Here is a 19752-nt window from a genome sequence, read left to right on the forward strand (position 1 = left end):
AGCATGTTTAGAATCACTTCCTGAAAGATCAGAAGCATTACTGTTTATTATTACTGCTCATTAATATTTGTTAATATTTAGTTTGTACCAAAGGGTTTCCAGTGGGCACTGTTAACCATTTAAAATTAAATCTGGTGACTAGGCACTTTAAAGATGAGTTATTGTTATTTTGTGCTGGGCTCTGTAGATTAAGATGTTCATTATCTATTATGCTTGTGAAGACTGGTTTCCCATATGCACTGTTCATTACAGCCATCATGCTCAACAACTACTCAGTCGGGGGGGTTGTGCACGTGAAAATAAGGCCAAGCTATCCAGTGAATTGGAGCAGATAATGCAACTAGTGTTTGCAGTGCCATTCTTGTTATTGTGTCTGTCATAGTGTTTGTAGTTTTGCACACAACAAATTGATAGTTTGAAGATGGTATTTTCACAATTGTTTTGTTTCTGGTTTTTATTTTAAAGACATTTCTCTGAACAACGTTTTAAGCCTTCTTCTGGCTGTTCAATATACAAACGTTCATGGAAAGTGATGATATAATTGTATTCCCCTATGTAAGAGATGCTTGATTGAGAGAAACCGCTCTCTTTGGTCAGATTGTGATCCAAATGTCAGAAAGTGATTGAATCCTTATTGCTCTAGGTTAAAATGCAGAGGCATTCTTCTATCAATAGGCTCTCTCTCTTCGTCCACAGCTCTTTCACTAGCTTCTCTGATAGGCCTGCATCTGTCTCATCCTTTAGTTGCTAGGCAACAGGCTTTCTGTGAGTGTGCGTGTGCGCTCACACGTTGCTGTGGCAATGTCAGGCTTTTGCTTGTGTGAGAGGAGAGAGATGTTGAAAATAGAGAGAAAGGCAGATGAGAGAGAAGTACTCAGAGAGGCGAGAGGGAAGAAATGAGAATGAGTCAGAGCACTGATGAAGCTGAGGGATTGGAGAGGAGAGAGCCAAAAAGCACTAGATTGTCTCCTGCAGCCTAGCTGCATATATATATACAGACCTGCCACTATCTTAGTGAGGTCACTGGCAAAGACAGCATGATTTACCAGACTGGCAGGCAGGCAGGCAGCAAGCCTGAGCTGTTATTGGATAGAACAGAGAGGTGTAAGGGAGAGTGGACGTGCTCAGAATAGAAAATCAGACCAAGTGATTGGATTCCTCCCCACATCTCACTCCTCTCTTGCTCTCTGGCTCTCTCAACTCCAGGAGCCTCGTGGATAATAGGACCACTCCCACTCACTCACATTTCAAATATATTTTGCCATTTCCAGATGCCCTTGTGTAGCACCTGCTGCTCATATTAGCATTTAGGCATTTATTAAGTAGGAAAAGAAATTGAAATGTAAAATAATTTCATTCAACCAACAAACTTGAAAATAGTCATAGGCATGTAGACATGAAAGCATACTACTGTAAATCATTATACTTTTAAAAAAGTCATAGTAATGCTGCTCCCCTTGTAAGTACACATTCCTGTTCAAGCATCATACATCTCTCTCAGTGTTTCTCAGTGCATAAGCACATGATTGTGTGTGTGTTGATGTGTCAGTCTCCTCTTTTTTACACAGGTTTATAATGATGTGAATGGGCCCAGGTCAGGGACTGAGCAGCCAAGCTGGGCTTTGGTTGCCAGGATACAGCAACCGAGCCAGACTGGCTTTATTTGCACACCAAACAGGCTAGCTAGCTGCTGCTCTCTTTCTATAGACCATTTTCCTCCATAGCATGTCAATAGACTGCATGATAAACACATGCAAAACAGTGTATAACATTGTATGTATGAATTCCTCCCCAAACCTATTACAAGCAAACACAATAGCTAAAATAATTTACCCATCTTTTGAGCTGTAACTATATCCAAGATGTGAATGCTTTGGTTGCTTCTGTGTTAATATGCATTTTCTATTTTAAGAGCAGTAATGCAAAAACTTTATGGTACATATTATGTGTTACTGTAATCAAAAACTGCAGGCATCTGATCTTCATTATGTTTACACTTGGTCTGAAATCAGGTAATGGCACCTAAAGAGTACAGTGAATCCTTTAAAACCTGGGAGATGCTGTGAGGTCTCTGCATACTGCTTTCTCTAATCCTCCTAGTTATCATGATGTACATTGATCGTGGTTGGTTGGGAATCAAAACATCTTTGCTTGGCATTATATTCCTGTAGTCTTTGGTTTAAGTGACTTGAAAGACTGTGAACTAAATAGAAAGCTGTTCAGAATATAAAAAAATCAACACTTTGACTTATGAACATCTTTTCTAATATCACAGCATTTGACCTATATAACATTTTTGTCACAGTTTACAGAATGCATAAGCTGTCGCTTATCTGAACCACCACCAAGATATGAGTTGACTGACTGCCAGGGAGGGTGCTGCTGTTTTGTATCTGATTGTGCAACATGCTGTAGGGTTGGTGCTAACACCACACACAATCATAAGTACAGACAGACAGAGCCACAATCCCTATGCCTGTAGGCAGCTGCCATGTCATTCAGTTGTCAATGTGGAAAAGTTGAGGTGTGTTTTTGTGTGCACAAGGAAAGTCACAAGTTAGGAGTGGCACTAAGTTGTAAAAGTACAAGTATGGAGTATGAACAAGTATGAACAGTACTGCTCAGTCTCCTTACTTAGTATGTAGTATGTAGTTGCTAAAGAAAACGGTCCAAACTTCTGTCCATATTGTCGTTGTAGCAAACTGTTTGTCACTGGTTGGGGGTTTGTCACTTGTATGTCACTTGTGTTGGCCAGAACACAACTTAATGCCACAATTCCCAACATAAATAAAGAGCTCACAGAGATAAAAATTCTCTGTCTCTTTACTTATGTAGATGGGAGGGAGTGGTGTAGAACAACAGAACAGTCATTAGTTTAACTTAAATTCCTTGAAGTAATAATAATCATAACTACAGTCAAATGGCCACTAGGCTCTGTGTATTTAAAATAAGTAATCCTCCCTTTTGCACAAAGCATTTATAAAACAACAACAAACATATCAGTAACAAACTGTTTCCAGTCTATATTGGAAATGTAGAGTGCAACTTCACATTTACTTTAACATGCATACAGCAGAGCAGTCTTTCTTATTACTAAATTATCCACCTATCCTGTAATATTTGTCTCTATAGAATCAACATGAATTTACAATATAGCATAAACAGCATCACTAGCATTGCTAATTAATTGACTAGCACATTATCAAGAGATTATAAGAGCACACAGGACGAAGAAGAACAATGTAACTGAGGCATCTGTCTCATTGAATAACACACAACACAAACACTCCCGCTTACTCATGGGTCAGCAACACATTCTACTGAGAAACATCTACCTCCTCTCGGTCTGCGCCTCCCTCGCAGGCAGGTATGTACTCATTAAGCTTCAGTGATGCAAAGACTGTGCACGGTGTAGGATTTTCCAGTAGAAAACTGATGTGGGTGTGGGAAGTTTAAGGTACTGTGTTATGTGTTTGACTGTAATAGTTGTTCAAGACTGTTAGATGTATACATGAATGACGCAACTGAGGCGCATGCGCAGTTGTAGTGCAGCTATAGCAACTATTGTGTTTGTAGTGTAGCCATAGCAACGCTTGTTGCTTTGAAGTGCAGCTATAGCGACAGTTTATTTTTTCTGATTGCCCGGATTCAGCTGGAAGTTAGTCCAGCTCACAGTTTATATATATATAGTATGTGTGCGTGTGAAATAAAGAGTGTGGAAACTACGAGTTGTATCCACCGTGCTTGTTCCGACAACCCGTCCAGAGGGGAGACTAACGAAGAGTAATCTGGACACACGGCTTGGAAAGTCTGTGTGTCTGTGTCCCGAGTAATGATGCTCATAGAAAATGTATTGGAGTAAAAGTATTCATCTTATCCAGATTATGTAGTGAAGTAGAAGTAGAAGAAAAAATAATACACCAATAAAATACAGATCAGCTTTTGTGACTTTACATCTCTGCTTTTTGGACACATGTCCAGGTCATTAACTGGAAAATAGCTATTTCAAATGACCAGTCTTCATTTTGCATGACAGTTCCCAAAGATGTGAAAATTGTTGGGACTAGGCAAGAGGCACATTCTATTTTAGCTTGCAGGTTCTTAAATCACGTTTTGTCAGTGTTGGAAGTCAATTTTAATGCCTAAAAAAGTCTGCCTGTGGTGTATGCCAGTGCATCTGTGAGTGTGCACATTGTATGCTGCAATATGCTGAAGTGTTGGCCTCTATCTGACCGCAGAGGGAGTGGCTCAGAGGATGTAGAGGATGCTACAGTAGGATGAAGAGAGAAAGGAACAGGGGACATAGACAGAAAGGTGTGTGTGTGTGAGAGTTTATTTAAGGGAGAGAGACAGGATGGAAAGCAGCACTGGCAGGTCCTGTCCTTCATTTGGAAGAGATGGCTCTCTGGTTCACCTCTCAGCACTCCTTTCTGCAGTTATCATCTCCATGGCCACATCTAACTGGCTGATGTAATGAATAAAACATTAAAACTCAACAATGGTACTTGTTGTTTTTTGTTTTAGTTTTTATGATGTAAAGAAATGACTGATGAGATGCAATTGTCAGTAGATTCTTTATGTCCTACATGATATTGCCCTTTGTTTCAGTATTTACTGCAACTTTTAATGACCACCAGTTAGACCACCAGAGGAGATGGTGTGTTGCAATATGCACATTTATTATAATCTGTCCCCTGTACTGGTGTATATGTGTGTATACAAACCCCCAAAGCATGTTTGATGGCAGTAGTTCCTACACACTGGTTTTTTACATTTTACACAATTTATTTCCAATTGTTAAAACTCCATTTGCTTGAGGTGAATTTGTACATACATGACAAACACAAATGACATCTGTTTAATTAGCATGTTTTTCTCACAAGCACCATATCACTCCATTCAGTTAGAATGTAGCCACAATTACACTGTTATATAGTATAGTATAGTATAGTAGTGTTCTTTTCTGTCAGAGTTGTCACACTGTTTTCTAATTGTGTATTATTTTTATTTTTATATGTTTTATGTTCTTGTGTATGCAGAAATACACATATGGCACAAATCAACTTTTTAGTGACAGCTCTTCACAGAGGGAAACACATACATAAACATACACATACATAAACCCACACTGTTGGCAGATATGTGTCTTTTGCTTGAAATGGTTGGAATTATAAATGAAACCATGTCTGTGGTTTTTAACGGGGTTTCCTCTCTATATCTGCCTTTGTGTGACTGCTAGCTTGCAAACATCAATTTTCCCTGTGTTTCACATATCAGTGAAATGCTCTGTTGCTATAACCGTCCATCATAGTAGTCTGAAAATAGTGCAGAGATTATTGTTTTGGAAGCCCAGCTGACCCACTTTGAGTTGTGTGTCTGTGTGTTGCTGCAAGGTTTGTTTATTTCTGATAGTGGTCAACCTTCCCATCACTGGTGTAATGATGAGAGGTGGAAGTTTTGGGAGTCAGTAGTAATGACCTTCCAATAGCCAAGCACAAGTATCAATGAACCATAAGTAAGAGGCAGAAGTCTGTATTTTCTTGTGTCTCATGTTAAGGGAAGCAGTGTGTCCACTGTAGTTGTGTGCCTATCTGGTTGGCTGCCTGGCTGGCTGGCTGGCTGGCTGGCTTGACTTGACTGACTTGACTGGAGGGATATAAATAGATGTCTTTGAATAGGATAACTGCAATGGGAAAGGATGGAGGAGGGGAGATGAGCGGCGCCAGTGAAGAAAGGAGTGCCAGTGTCTCAGAATAGAGAAAAAAACTGCAGCCATGGTCTCATGGACTCACTTAGTCGTGGGGATAATCATACATGGATGCACACAGAAGAGAGTGCATTATGGAGGATAGAATTGAGAAATGGAATGGGATGGCCCTATGAAGCAGAAGACCGTGAAGGAAGGCATTGGATAGTAATACACATGTTGTTATACGTCCACAGAGAACAAAGTAGGAGCTAAAATGCAGAGCACATTAAACTTAACAGAACTCACTGGTTTTATCATGAACTTGTGGAACAATCTCATACAAGGTGGAGTAGTTGCAAGAAAGCTATGGACTATTTACTTCAAGGGCTGGTATGCCATAAATTAGTACAGTACAGGGATAAAGCCCACTATTTCAAGGGATAGCTTCCTATGGCAGCAAGTAGCTGTTTGGGTTTTTGTTGGAATGTGCCAGTCATGTATCTAAGGACATTCTTCAGCTTTTAAAGCTTGTTTTGTGTCTCACAACATGGCGGATATGCAATATCTTACATAACATACTCATTCTGAACTCCACCATTTTAATGCTTTTAGTTGTAGTACATTAAAAATCAATACTATGTCTCATTTTGTAGTAATCATACTTTAAAATGTGCAGATCTCCAAGAATGCTTTAAAAGGCTGGTGCAGATCTTGCTTGTTCTTTGGGTTCTGCCTAGAGAACAGACAAGCCTTTGCCTGCCACAGCTGCAGCTCTCTTCCCTCGAAAATGCTCTTCCTCCTGAGCAGGGCTGTAATGGTTGAAAATAGAGTGCTTGATGTACCGCTAATGGCTGCATTGTCTGGCAGTGTGTAAATGTGTTTTCAATGAAACCTAGTGGCCAGGTGCTAACCTCCCCCACCGTTTCTTTTTTGTCTTTCTTTGTTCCAGACGGTTGATGACGATGCAATGGCAGCGTGAATGAAGCTTGGCGTGGGGAGAGCTGAACGATGCCCAAAGGTGGGGGTTCTAAAACCCCCCAGCTGGACCACTTCCCACTCAACACCGACATGGTGGAAAAACAGGGTGGGAAAAAGGTAAGACAAAAATGCTTCAAATAAATAACACAGCATCTACTAACCACATGTTTGTATAAACTAAGTTTGCTGATTGCCCTTGAAAATGATCTGCTTTACAAAGATGAAGGGACCCTTGACCAAAAATGGGTTTGGTGGGCAGGACAGTCTTTAACTTAGGGCAGGACTACACGACTGCAGCAGAAAGTGCTTGCCACACCTTTTTTTTTAAAACACATTTAGTCATTTTCTGTAGTGCCTCTGTAAATTCAGCAATTCCCATCCACAAATTTCATTTATTTCCTATCATTCAGCATACTACAACACACTTTTATAGGTGTAGGTTTTCTGGCTGCTTGTTTGTGATGAGGTGACTTTTTAGCATGTTTACACTCTGAAAATTGGTTAATTTTAGTGTTAAAAAATAGATACTGAACTGACTTTGATTGCTTCATATTTTCCTCTTTAATGCACAGTTACACAATAGATTAGTTCAAAGTGGATAATTGGATGCTTGTGTTTGTGTTCTTAGAATTCAGGCAAATGAAAGCTACATTTGAGTCACATTTTAGAAGCAGCTTTTTAAAGAGTGATCCCAAATATATACAAGCAATGGACGTAGCATTCCTTCATTTTAAACACAGGTAAAGTATTGTTGTTTGCTGTGGAACAAGGTTTTGGACGCAGCTTGATGATGTCACGGTGTGCACCAACTGTTAAGCTACCAAGAGCAGTACTGTGAGGTGACGAGAGGAGCTGTACAGCTTATGCAGGCATGGATTTACAGCCCTCTGCAAAGGATTGCATCAGACTCTGGCATGGAGGGAGGGAGGGAATGAAGCGCATAAGGGTGGGTGGAAAAAGAGTGAGACGAAAAGAGCAGGCATTGCTAGGAGACCACCAAACAGGGCGTCTTATGAAGGCAGATATAAGGAGTTATTTGATTTGAACAATCTATCTTTTTTGTATGTTTTTGACCATGTCTACCAACACAGTTTACCTCTGCACTGGCTGTATCTTTCTGTCTGCCTCACCTGTTGATTTCCTAGTTTAAATACTACTAGTACAGTAGCTTTTGCGCATGCCCAGACATGTGCATTATACTTTTGTCTAAACTGTGTACACATACATGAGGCGGAGAGAGAGAGAGAGAGAAGGAGCTCACTGCTCTCACTGTAGCTGACACTGTTTGTTTCTACTGTACCATGACATCATAGTCTTATGACTGGGGCAGGGCAGGGCAGTGGGAGGAGTTCAAACAGTTGACACATAATAGAAAACCTGCCCTGAGGATAGAGATAGATGAGAAGGGGACCAAAGATAGAACAAAGAATTTAAATGAAATAGAGTGTAAATTACATTCAACCTATTCTTGCATCTCCAATGTCAGATCTTTGTACTTTACATTCAATTACATACAATTCCCTTTTCACTGAATTTTTTTTTTTAATTTTTACTACACATGGTGTGAAAAGAATATTTGAGATACAGTCATTACCTCTTCTGGTAGTTTGTGTAATAGGGATAAAGGACACAGCACTATGTACATGTTTGCAGTGAAGAAAGAATACATGACACACAAATGCTACATGTGTTGGTGATTTAGGAGTCTACTTAAAGAGGTCACTGGTGTTGTTAATTTGTGCTTGACAAGATATGATTACTAAATTAATATGTATTACCAAGTGGGTGCTTGCAATGTACTGTGATGCTACTCTTCTAGTTCTTTCTTTACCATCAAGATTAATTTGGAAAAAGAGACTCGTTCAGAGACTGCTTGTCTCTTTTATACACAGTTATGAATTTGGATATTTTATTTAAATGTATTTTTAAGTTTCTTTACTAAACAATAAAATGATTTTTAATTGCATCCCTGCAAGAAACCATAAATAAGCTCTAAGCTCCGATAAGCTCTAAACTGTACTCCAGGTTTTTGGTAATGCTACTACCCAGGATAAGCAAGTCACTATCACTGTCCAATCCCAAAGCAACAAAGAATCAAGTTGGGCAATCTCATAAGTATTTACATCTGTTGATAGCAGATACGCTCAGGCTTGTGATTGTTTCCAGCAGCTGTAGACCACAGAGCCGAGTCGGCGTCAGCATAGACTTCTCTGCCTGTGTCTGGCTCTTTTGCTGTGGCCAGGAAGCCAGGAATCTAGGAAGAAACTCCATGGAAAAATCTTACTTAAGAAAGCCCATAATGGCTATTAACATCAGGGCAGGGATTGGCACTGAAATAATCAGGAAACTACACAATCCACACTTTATATGTTTATTTTTGTTGGCCGGTGTCTCATGAACTTTTAGACTAGATTTAATTCACATTTAATTAAAAAACTTTTTATAACTCTAAACCATGCTGCTTGTCATGATTCTTATGTTATGTCTTGGTCTCATTTACAGGATAAAGTGTTGTCAAACAAGACTCCCAAATTGGATCGCAGTGATGGGGTCAAAGAGATGAAAGAAAAGGCCCCTAAAAGGAAGCTGCCCTTTACTGCTGGAGCAAATGGAGACCAGAAAGATTCTGACTCAGGTAAGAGACTATTGGAACATCTTTTTTTTTTATTTCTACACCACCATGTGACTTAGAAATGGGACTCAAAGGGGACTGGTAGCTGTTACATCACTTCCCCTAAGATTAACAGGAAGTTGTTTACTGTTCTTTGTAAAAGTGGGCAGGCATTCTGAAGTGAAAGTGCTCCCAGCTCTAGCTTCAAGTTAGCTCTTTGATTGTGGCAGAAACTAAGGAGTCTATACCTACCACTGCAGTCTAAATGGAAAGGAAGACCACACAAAATCATGATCCAATTAAATGTGGATTTATATAAAATACAGGCTTGATCAGGTCTGAATTTGGTAAGGCTTCATCTTTGTGTTTTCTTTAATTAGGGAGAGAAGTGCTACTGTTTGTGCTTATTTGACTTGGGGCTTAAAGGGTTCAGGATTTAGTTTGTTGATAATGGTCCAGCTCTGAGGCTTTGGTAACAGCCTTCATCATCTGCACTGGGTGAGTCACTAAATTGGTTTATGTTCAGTGATTACTCTTGCAAAAAGCTTTCCATTCTAGACATGAGATGAAAAGTACGTTGCAACAGATAACTGTTTGCTTAGTTTAGTAAGATTGGACATGTATTTGGAGACCTGTGGGATCGTGTGTAATTATTGTGTACCACAAGGGAATTATGAGTAAGTGGAATGTTTGATTGAGAAGCTACAACATGATTTTTACTCCTTTAATTGGCTCTCTAGAATCCTGAAGTGTTTGTGTACATTTTTGCATGCTTTTCCTGTGTTTGTATGTGTGTGCCGATTATTTAGCATACTGTTTCTGTGGCTGATGGTTTCTCAGAGAACGAGCTCCCCCTCCCAATAAGAGGAGGTGTGAACAAAAGCTTGACTATCTATTAGTATGCTAATAGCTTGATGTTTTTGGCCTTTGTTGTTTTTCAACTACGTAGCTGCAACGTTATAAGCTGTAGAACCATGGAACCTCACCTGGGTCATGACAGTGCAAAATTCCCAACTGAGTATAATGCTTCAAGTTTACCATAATATAATGCATTACATTGACTAGTTGATAACTGAATCTGGGCCACAGAGGTGTAATTGTGTCTGTAAACTAAATTAAGTTGGGTTTTTTTTCCTATATGTGTGTTATAGTCTGACAATGTTGCTTTGCCTTTCAAGTTCTGACCCTGCTGGGATAGTGTCTATTGCCTCTGCAAAGTTTTACACCTCTGACACAGCAGCAGCCCCCATCCTCCACACTGCCCCACCCCACTCCAAATGTTCCCTCTTTTCTGTGGCTAAGTTGTGCGAAGACGGCGTTTCCATGTTTCTGTGTGTGCGCCCAATGTGCAACTTTCTGAAACGATGACACCACAGCTCCACCTCTCCCTTAACCCGCATGCACACTTTGACAACAACAAACTACTGACCTTATTATTGCTTTTATGTGTGGATGAGGCCTAACTGACAGAAGTGTCTCTTATCTTGTACCAAGATATTATGTGGCCTTGCAGTAACATATAAATTATTCAATGCAATAGCTACTAAAAACAATTAAAATGGCTCTGCTATATTATTTGGTAGTGTTATAATGTTATCATGAAAACGCTTGCCTGAGCATGAACTTAAGATGTTTTTCATTGTTCAGTTCTACTGTGACAAATCCATCTTGCCCAACATTTAAATATACCACTTTTAATCAGCCAGAGCAATGCCTGGAATATATATCATGATGTGAGTGAGTTGTTCCGTTTGTGTTTGATTTTGCACCTTGATATTCTCAAGCACTGATTTTCTTCTTTTACAACTGCCTCTAGGATATATTGTTGTTTGCCACCATGTGTTTGACAGGTCATACCACACAGTTTTTTTCCCAGAGTTCCTAATGCTCTCTACTAAATGTACCAGTTAATAGACAGGATAGACAGAGCCTCATGTACCTCACTATGTTTATGAGTCTATCTTGCCTAGTACAAAGCATTGAGAAAACATCCTGTTGGCCACTTCCTGCCTCTTCTCCTTTGACTTCCTGTTTGTGCAACTTTTATGAGTCCCTACACGTTGAACATTGTTTCACCCTTGTAAGGCTGGTTAGAGTGGTTCTTCTTGTCATGGTGTCTGCTTGGCTAACTGAACCAGACAGTGTCTTTGTTTTGGCTACTCGGACTGTAGTATTGTCTGCCTGCCATATGATAATCTAGCTCTATTATAACCTAACATTTATGTTTGATGTGCTCCCCTCCCCCAGGCTCAGGTTGGCTGTCTATTCATGTGGTGACAATCACCAGCTAGCTTGCTTTCCTTTTTTATTCTCCTTTTCTCTTATCTTGTTAGTCAAGTTTCAAGCAGCAAGGAGAATAAGGTTTCAACCCCATCTTTAAGCTGAGTAATATCATTTTACCGACACACATAGAAGCCCGAGCTCTGTTCACTAAATAGACATGCAGTGATAGACACACTATAAGCATGTAGCTACACTGTGCTATGTCATTTTAAATTTGTCTATTCTTCATTATATGTATTTTTAATGTGTCTTCTGTAAACACGTGGAAGAGATTTTCCATGTAGCTGTCTCGTTTTCCATTTTAAAATTACGCACTTTTGTGCAGTCAGTCATTCCTGTGTTAGGAATTATTCTTTGTTGACAAGTTGCATAATCAAGTTATAAAACTGAGCCAGGTCCATTTAGTGCTCCAGGAGCACCAGGAGTCTGAACCTCATCAGAGGTCCTGCCACTTATGATGAATCTCGTTTTAGAGACTTTGGTCTTGTATCTTGTTAAACGGCAGTCCTATGTATGGGTGCATCAGGGTAATAGCTGCCTTCCTGCTTTCCAGTCTTGTAAACATAGCCTGGAAAAGCTAGCCTAGCACTTTCTCTGTTCTGCTGCTGAAAAAAACATGTTTGGATTGCTTCTGTGGTTCCTGCTGTTAAAGTCTTAGTAGAAGGAATGTGTCTAAATGGCGAATGCTGCGAGAACGTGAGAGTGTATCAAAGAGGGGTGGAGGGCACATTAGCTCTAAGTGTTCACAGATGTTAGTGAAAGTTCATCAGCCCTGTATTTGTGAGTGGAAAAATATTTTTCTGGAAAGCCTTTAGACACTGGAGGCCTGAGCTGCTATTCTTCCTTCTTGCCTTATTTACTTGTGTGTTTTTAGCCTCGAGCAATGCAGGCAGTTTTGGAATGAGAAAAGTCTCACATCCGCTGCTCTACTAATGCCTTTGTACAGGCACATTTGAATTTCTCCATTTCTCATTTGCTGTGGGAGTTGTTCCCCCTCAGTGATGAAGTGTTACAGTCAAGTGTAGCTTTACCCTCTGCGTGGGTCATCAGATGGTATGTTGCCACTGAAAATAATTGCTGGGTGTGTCTTTGTGGAGCAGCTGCTTTTGTCCAGTAGCACCGTGTCTCCAGTAATCCTGGCAGGCAGGCAGGCATGCGGTGACCTTGGCAAGGCCATGTTGAATTGAAATATACACCAGCTATTTCGTAATAACTATGGTTTTGCCAAGTCACACCCTCTTTCCTCTCTTCACGAATCTGGCTGATTGGCTTGGAGACAGACAGACATAAACACACTGCGTTTTGGCCCCTCCCTTCTTCAGTGGCAGCTGGGTTATACACAAAGGTTATCTGCTTCTACCAACAAACCTTTCACATGCTAGGCTGAATGTGCTGTATGTAGATTTAAGCAAGTGTAGAGACAATAGCCATGGAATGCAGAAAACATTTTATAAATAAAGTCTTAGTTTAGATGCCAGAATGAATAATAACACAGTACAATATTGTGGCAAAAAGTTAAAATTGTACATTTATATTTTAATTATATATTAATTATTATTTTTTTAAATGCGTTTTAAACATGTACGTGTATAAAACCCAAATACAATTTACCTCACTCATCCCTTTTCACTCTTCTTACAGAGAAACCAGGTCCAGAGCGGAAGCGTATTAAAAAGGAGCCCACCAACACCCGGAAGGCGGGTTTGCCGTTTGGAATGGGGATGCCAGGGATCCGGGCCGGGTACCCCCTCTCTGAACGGCAGCAGGTGGCCCTGCTCATGCAAATGACAGCTGAGGAGTCCGTCAACAGTCCAGGTGCGTATTTATCATTTAGGCCACGTCTTCTGCAGACTGATGGGAGGCATGAAAAAAAGGAACACACTGTGTGTGTTTGTGAGTAGGAGAGCAATATAGGTAGGCTGAAAGAGCTAAGTAGGGTGTGAGTCATTGGGTTGATTGTTTTGTTTTTTCCTGCATGTTGCATGTATCTGCACAGAAGCAGCTGCTGAATTACAACCTTGTAACAAGCTAATGTAGTACACTGTCTGGTATACATGTAGTTTGGTTCTAGCATCTGTAAGAGTTACATATGTATTCATCCACAAAAATTTCACCAAAACACAGCATGTGTTTTTCTAAAATACAGCATGTAAGGAAATGAAACTCTTGCTGGCCGTGTTTTAGTCTGGAAGTGATGGTGCAATCTCAGCATTTGAGTCAAATGACAACACATCCAAATGCAAAAAGCCTGCAAGCATTTAGTTGTTGCTGCTTGTTATCTGATATCCTTTCTCCTGTCGCATGGTCAGTCATGAAATTACTCTCTGCTCATGTCTGCTCAAATTATCAATTTATTTTGTAGACAAAGTAATTTGTCTGGAAATGTATTATTAGATACTTAAAATAGCATTTTTGTACATTTTCCTTTACGACTGACATTTGAGACAGAATTAGGTGACGACCATAGCCACTTTTATTTATATGTTAATTCCTTTGTTGCATGCCTGGAGGCATGGATATAGATTAAGTGAGTGTTTCAAATATCAGTGGGACAATAGCTGTACAAACTCAATAATGTAAATGTGATTAAGACTTGGGTTTAATCTTGTAAATGTGATGAAATGAGCTCAACTTAAGTACGTCCAACATCTCTGATTGTTAGAGTGTGATTGCCCCCTTCTGGCTGCAAGCAGTTCAGACATACTGTTACACGTAGTAAGTGGTAAACAAAACAGAAACAAGAGAAGCAAATTCTTATCATATAAAACTGATTAATTCACATATCTATCCCCTGCCAACAGACACAACACCAAAGCATCAGTCACAGTCCAGTCTGGGTCAGAAGGGAACGCCAAACTCTGCATCTAAAACCAAAGACAAAGTGAATAAACGGAATGAGAGAGGAGAGACTCGATTGCACAGAGCAGCAATCCGTGGAGAGGTACGCCGCATCAAGGAGCTCATCAGCGAGGGTGCTGATGTGAATGTAAAAGACTTTGCAGGTAAGGTACCATTTTGCTTATTTACTATTCTTTGTATGTATCAATATAAATATTCCATATAGTATACACTCCTCACTTTGTAATTTTTCATATGCAAAGGCTGGACTGCATTGCATGAGGCGTGCAACAGAGGGTATTATGATGTGGCCAAGCAGCTGCTGGCAGCGGGAGCAGAGGTCAACACCAAGGGTTTAGATGATGACACCCCTTTACATGATGCATCCAACAATGGACATTTCAAGGTAAAATGAAACTAATCTCCAAGCACGTTGTCCAAAAAGCAGAAAATAATACAATTACCTATTTAAAGCAATATAAAATAACCAGTTACTAAAAATGGTAAAGCCAACAGTGTTCATGGTCTGTCACAAAACAACAATCACAATCAAAAAAACTGGCATAACTATCTGAAAGTACCACTATGCTGGCGATCTGTAATATCAGCTTTTAATTGCAATTTATAATCATAAAATATCCTCTGTTCATTTCAGGTGGTTAAGCTACTTTTACGGTATGGAGGGGACCCACGTCAGAGCAACAGGAGAGGTGAAACACCACTGAAGGTTGCTAACTCTCCCACCATGCTGAATCTGTTACTGGGGAAAGGCACTTACACCTCAAGTGACGAAAGTTCATCAGGTATGTAATATTCAAAGTTTGTGCTCACTAATCCCACCATTATAAGCGTGTTTTAATTGTGCTTCATTTTATTTTCCACAGAATCTTCAGAGGAGGAAGATGCCCCCTCATTTGCCCCATCCAGCTCTGTCGATGGCAATAACACAGACTCAGAGTTTGAGAAGGGCCTGAAGTTAAAAGGGAAAACCGCCGACCCTCCTAAATCTGCAGTCACACCCGTCAAAGACGAATACGAATTTGATGAGGACGATGAGGAGGAGCGTGTTCCTCCTGTGGACGACAAACACCTCTTGAAAAAAGATTTCCGTAAGGACTCAATAAGCAAGACCAACAGTTTCATCTCAATACCCAAGATGGAGGTTAAAACCTATTCCAAAAGCAACTCGCTCACACCAAAGAAGACTGTCAGGCGGATCATCTCTGACAGTAATAGTTCAGACGAGGATGACAGGACGTTGTGTTTCACACCAGCGCCTACGCCACGGCAACAAGCCCAGCAAACAAATACCAAGACTAGAGACTCTGGCAGCATGAGCTCTAAACAACAAAAAGACAAAAATAAAGTCAAAAAGAAGCGAAAGAAGGAGAGTAAAAACAATGTAAGTAAAGAAGTTAGATTTGGCAAAGTCAATGACAAATTCTGTACGTCTGACTCTGATTGTGCAGACATGGAAAGTGAGGATGATAAGGGCTCAAATAGTATAAAGGACTCTTCTGCAGCAAACCTGAAAGAATCCCCTGGCTTTAACTCATCCTCCTCTTCTTCCCATGCAAACTTGAACTCTCAAAAACAAGCACCATCATTAGCAGAACAGCATCCAAAGCAGTGGAGGACAGATGGCTGGAAGACGGTGTCATCTCCTACATGGTCAGACCTCAGTTCTCTCTCAGATTCAGTCAGAACGAGACTGTCCAGTGAGTCAGATTATTCTTCTGCAGATTCCAGTGTAGAGTCAATAAAGCAGGTCAAGAGGAAAGCACAGGAGAACAAAAAGAAGAATAACAACATGCACAGTAACACTGTAGACAAGAAGAATTCTGACCTCTACAAAAACTCTAATGCAGAGAGTGCAGCCTCCAAAACCGATGTAGATGGCAAAGTTGTGAAGAAACATAAAGTAAAACACAAGCACAAAAATAAGGAAAAGGACAAAGCTCCTAGTCTAGTGCTTAATCAGGATATGAATGAGAAATTTGTCAAGAGCTATTCTTTTGATTTTGATGATTCAAGGCAGAAGTCTCTAATTGTCGAGTCTGAGTCTCCAGCTGAGAGCAAGGTCAAACTGTCAAAACACGAAAAAGACCATTCAAAAAAGGAGGATAGGCTTTCAAAAATCAAGTCTGAGGACAAGGAATGGTCGTCAGGAAAAGACTTGCATAGAACAGCAAAAGAAGAGAAAAACAAGGTAACAAAGGATTCCACTAAGGACAAGACAAATAAGGAGGAGCGCGACAAGCCTGTAAAATCTGACAAGGACAGAAATGTCAAAGAGAAGGAGAAACCCAAGGAGGATAAACAAAAGGCTCACAAAGAGGAGAAAAAGAAAAAGTCAAAGGAAAAGTCTTCCTCTAAGGCAGACAGGAAAAGTGAGCTGAAAGAGGAGAAACACCTTAAGGTGGACAAGGAGAAAAACACCAAGGATGAAAAGGAGAAATGTAAAAAAGACAAAGCTCCAAAGGAAGAACCAGAGTACGAAGGTTATGACGTCAACAGCCGCTTCCTCAACCTGGAGGACACAAAGCTCAGTACCTCAGATGACCACCATGATAGGTGGGGCTCCGAGATGTCCTCTGACTCCTCCATCTATGGAGAAGATAGCTGGGATGCTCCTGTCAAAGAGTACAAGGAATACAAGTCAAACAATTCTGTGAAACTAATTGTCGAGACTGTTAAGGAGGAGACAAGAAGGAAAGAAAACAAAGTCAAGGACAAGAAATCAGATCACAATGAGAAAAGATCAGAGAAAGAAGCCACTTCCAAGAAAAAAGACAAAGACTCCTCAGAAAAGACCAACGAAAAGAAAAAGGACTGGTCAGAAAAACAGAAACTAAACTCTAGCCACTCAGCTGGGAAAGAGAAAAAACGGAAGGAGTCCATAGAAACGATCAAAGACAAAAAAGATAAGGATTCTCTGGACAACAGTCGGGATCGTAAAGAGTCATATGAGTTCATGAAGGAAAGGAAGGACATAAAAATCAAGCAGGAATCTATAAGAGATGAATATGGCAATGATAATTTCTTCAAAGACCTCGATGCTGTCAGTAAGTCATGTGATATCAGAGAAAGAAACCACTCTGGAAAGGAGAAAGAAAAGAAAGGAGAAGGAATTGAGAAGCGAGAAAAGACAAAAGCTGACAAGCACAAAGACAAAACAAGAGGGGCAGATCAGGACAAGAGTGAGAAAAGCGCCACAGAAAAACCTGTCAAGGAAAAAGATGCAGACCGAGGCACCAAAGACAAGAAGGAGGGAGCCAAAGACAAACACAAAGACTCTCATGGCAAAGACAAAGATCGAAAGATGTCCTCAGAACAGATGAAGGACAAGAAAGAAAAGACCTCTCAAGACAAACACATTGACAGGGAGAAGGATTTCTTGGAGGTAAAGAAGGAGGACAGAAAATCAGAGAAAATCCGTGAGAAAACATGGTACAAGATTGCTGACATATTCACAGATGAAAGTGATGATGATGAGGACAGCTACAGCAACGGTGGTATTGCACTCATGTCTGACTCCATCCGCAAAGACTTAACACCTGATCAGGATGAGCTGGATCACTTTCCCTCGGAAAAAATAAGAAAATCTTCTGTGGAGGCTAAACATAATGCAGAAAAGGCAAAAGACAAAGAGCATAAGGAGAAGAAGAAAGATAAGACCACATTTGACACAGGTAAAGAGAGGAAAGGCTCTCTGGAGAAACATAACAAAGACAAGAAAGACGGGGGCGATGTGAAACACAAGGAGAGAAAAGACCGGATGTCAGTGGACTCAAACCAGGACAAGAAAAATAAGCAGAAGCTGTTGGAAAAAAGGGACACCAGTGAGGAAAAGACAAAGAGTAAATATAAAGATAAGCAAGACCATTGTAAGGAAAGGAAGCCCTCAAAGGGCAGTGGGGAGAATGAGAAATCCCTCTTAGAAAAACTGGAAGAGGAAGCCATGAACGACTACAAGGATGACTCCAATGACAAAAACAGTGAGATCTCTTCAGATAGCTTCACTGACAGAGGTCATGAGCCAGTCCTCACAAGTTACTATGACTCCATCAGCCTAACTGACATGTCAGAGGACAGAAGAGACTCCATGTCCATATCTACACCGCAAGACAAGTTCAGAGAGAAAGAGAGGCATCGGCACTCATCCTCATCTTCATCTAAGAAAAGCCATGACAAGGACAAAGAAAAGGTCAAGAAGGAGAAAGGAGACAAACGGGACAAAACAGAGGAGATCAGAGAGTCCTACAGCCGCAGAGAGAGCCTACCTTTTGAGAAAGAGCCAATGCCTCTAGAGGCAGACCCTTACACATTCCCATATGGAGGTAAGGGAGATGGTGAAGACGACTTTGATAAAACATTAGAATTTGAAAAAGAAATGTCCAAAAAGGACAAAGACAAATCAACTGGAGTCATCAGTGACAGAATGAAAGACAAAAAGAAAAAGGAGAAACATAAGGAAAAAATGAAGGAGGAGAAGAATAAATACGTTGATGGCTTTGGGTCATTTAAACACTCCAAAGAGGATGTGAAATCAGGGTTGAAAGATAGCCCACAGGTCACTGTTCTCAAGGACAGGTCAAAGGAGGACAGCCCTAAATTTGATATGAAAAAAGAAAGAAATCGTGATACATTGGACAAAGACAACAGAATGGACCACAGTAAATCCAAGGCTAAGGATGAAAATGAAAAGATCACTCAGTCTAAAGACACAGTACGGAAAGATAACCGCCCACGTGAGAAATTGCTAGTGGACGGTGATTTTCAAATGACAAGTTTTGGTCAGATGCTGAGTCTGAAAGATCAGGAGATTGAAGAGCGACTCAAAAGACATAAGGAAAGAATGAAGCAGATGGAGAAGCTGCGACCCAAGTCAGGTGACCCTAAGCTCAAAGACAAAACCAAGTCTACAGAGGAAGTAAGGAAAAGCCGTAGTGAGCTCTCATCAAAGAAATCCAACAGCCTGGAGTCTGGTCTTAAAGAGAAGAAACTAAAGGATGTAGGTCTCCCGGCACAGATGATGTCTCCTGGCAGGAAGTTCCAGCCTACTGACAGTCAGAACTCAAAGGACTGGCTGGCTGGTCACCAGATGAAGGAGAACCTCCCTGCTTCTCCCAGGCCAGATCAAAATAGACCCACTGGTGTCCCCACACCCACATCTGTCATCTCCTGCCCCAGTTTTGAAGAAGTGATGCAGACTCCACGTACCCCATCTTGTAGTGCAGAGGATTACCCTGACATTATGCTGGATGGGTTGGACTGCCAGAACTCATCAGCTATGACCATGTCTATGAATGCCTGTTCCCCATCCTTTTTTGAAAGGTAATTAAACTTGCAA

At 40.6% G+C, this 19752-nt stretch overlaps 1 protein-coding gene across 3 annotated transcripts in view; it reads left to right on the forward strand.

Moving 5' to 3' along the window:
- The window catches only part of ankrd11 (ankyrin repeat domain 11), a 79722-nt gene that overhangs the window by 52066 nt on the left and 7904 nt on the right, over positions 1 to 19752 (forward strand). For all 3 annotated transcript variants that reach the window (XM_028402575.1, XM_028402577.1, XM_028402576.1), the window contains 7 exons: positions 6639 to 6784; positions 9170 to 9302; positions 13203 to 13376; positions 14363 to 14563; positions 14663 to 14805; positions 15055 to 15202; positions 15284 to 19736. In XM_028402575.1, coding sequence (XP_028258376.1) covers positions 6698 to 6784; positions 9170 to 9302; positions 13203 to 13376; positions 14363 to 14563; positions 14663 to 14805; positions 15055 to 15202; positions 15284 to 19736 — 5339 coding nt within the window. In that variant the 5' untranslated portion in view covers positions 6639 to 6697. The remainder of the gene's footprint in view (positions 1 to 6638; positions 6785 to 9169; positions 9303 to 13202; positions 13377 to 14362; positions 14564 to 14662; positions 14806 to 15054; positions 15203 to 15283; positions 19737 to 19752) is intronic.

Source organism: Parambassis ranga, chromosome 3 (genome assembly GCF_900634625.1).
Source record: "Parambassis ranga chromosome 3, fParRan2.1, whole genome shotgun sequence".
In the NCBI taxonomy this organism is placed as follows: Eukaryota; Metazoa; Chordata; class Actinopteri; family Ambassidae; genus Parambassis; species Parambassis ranga.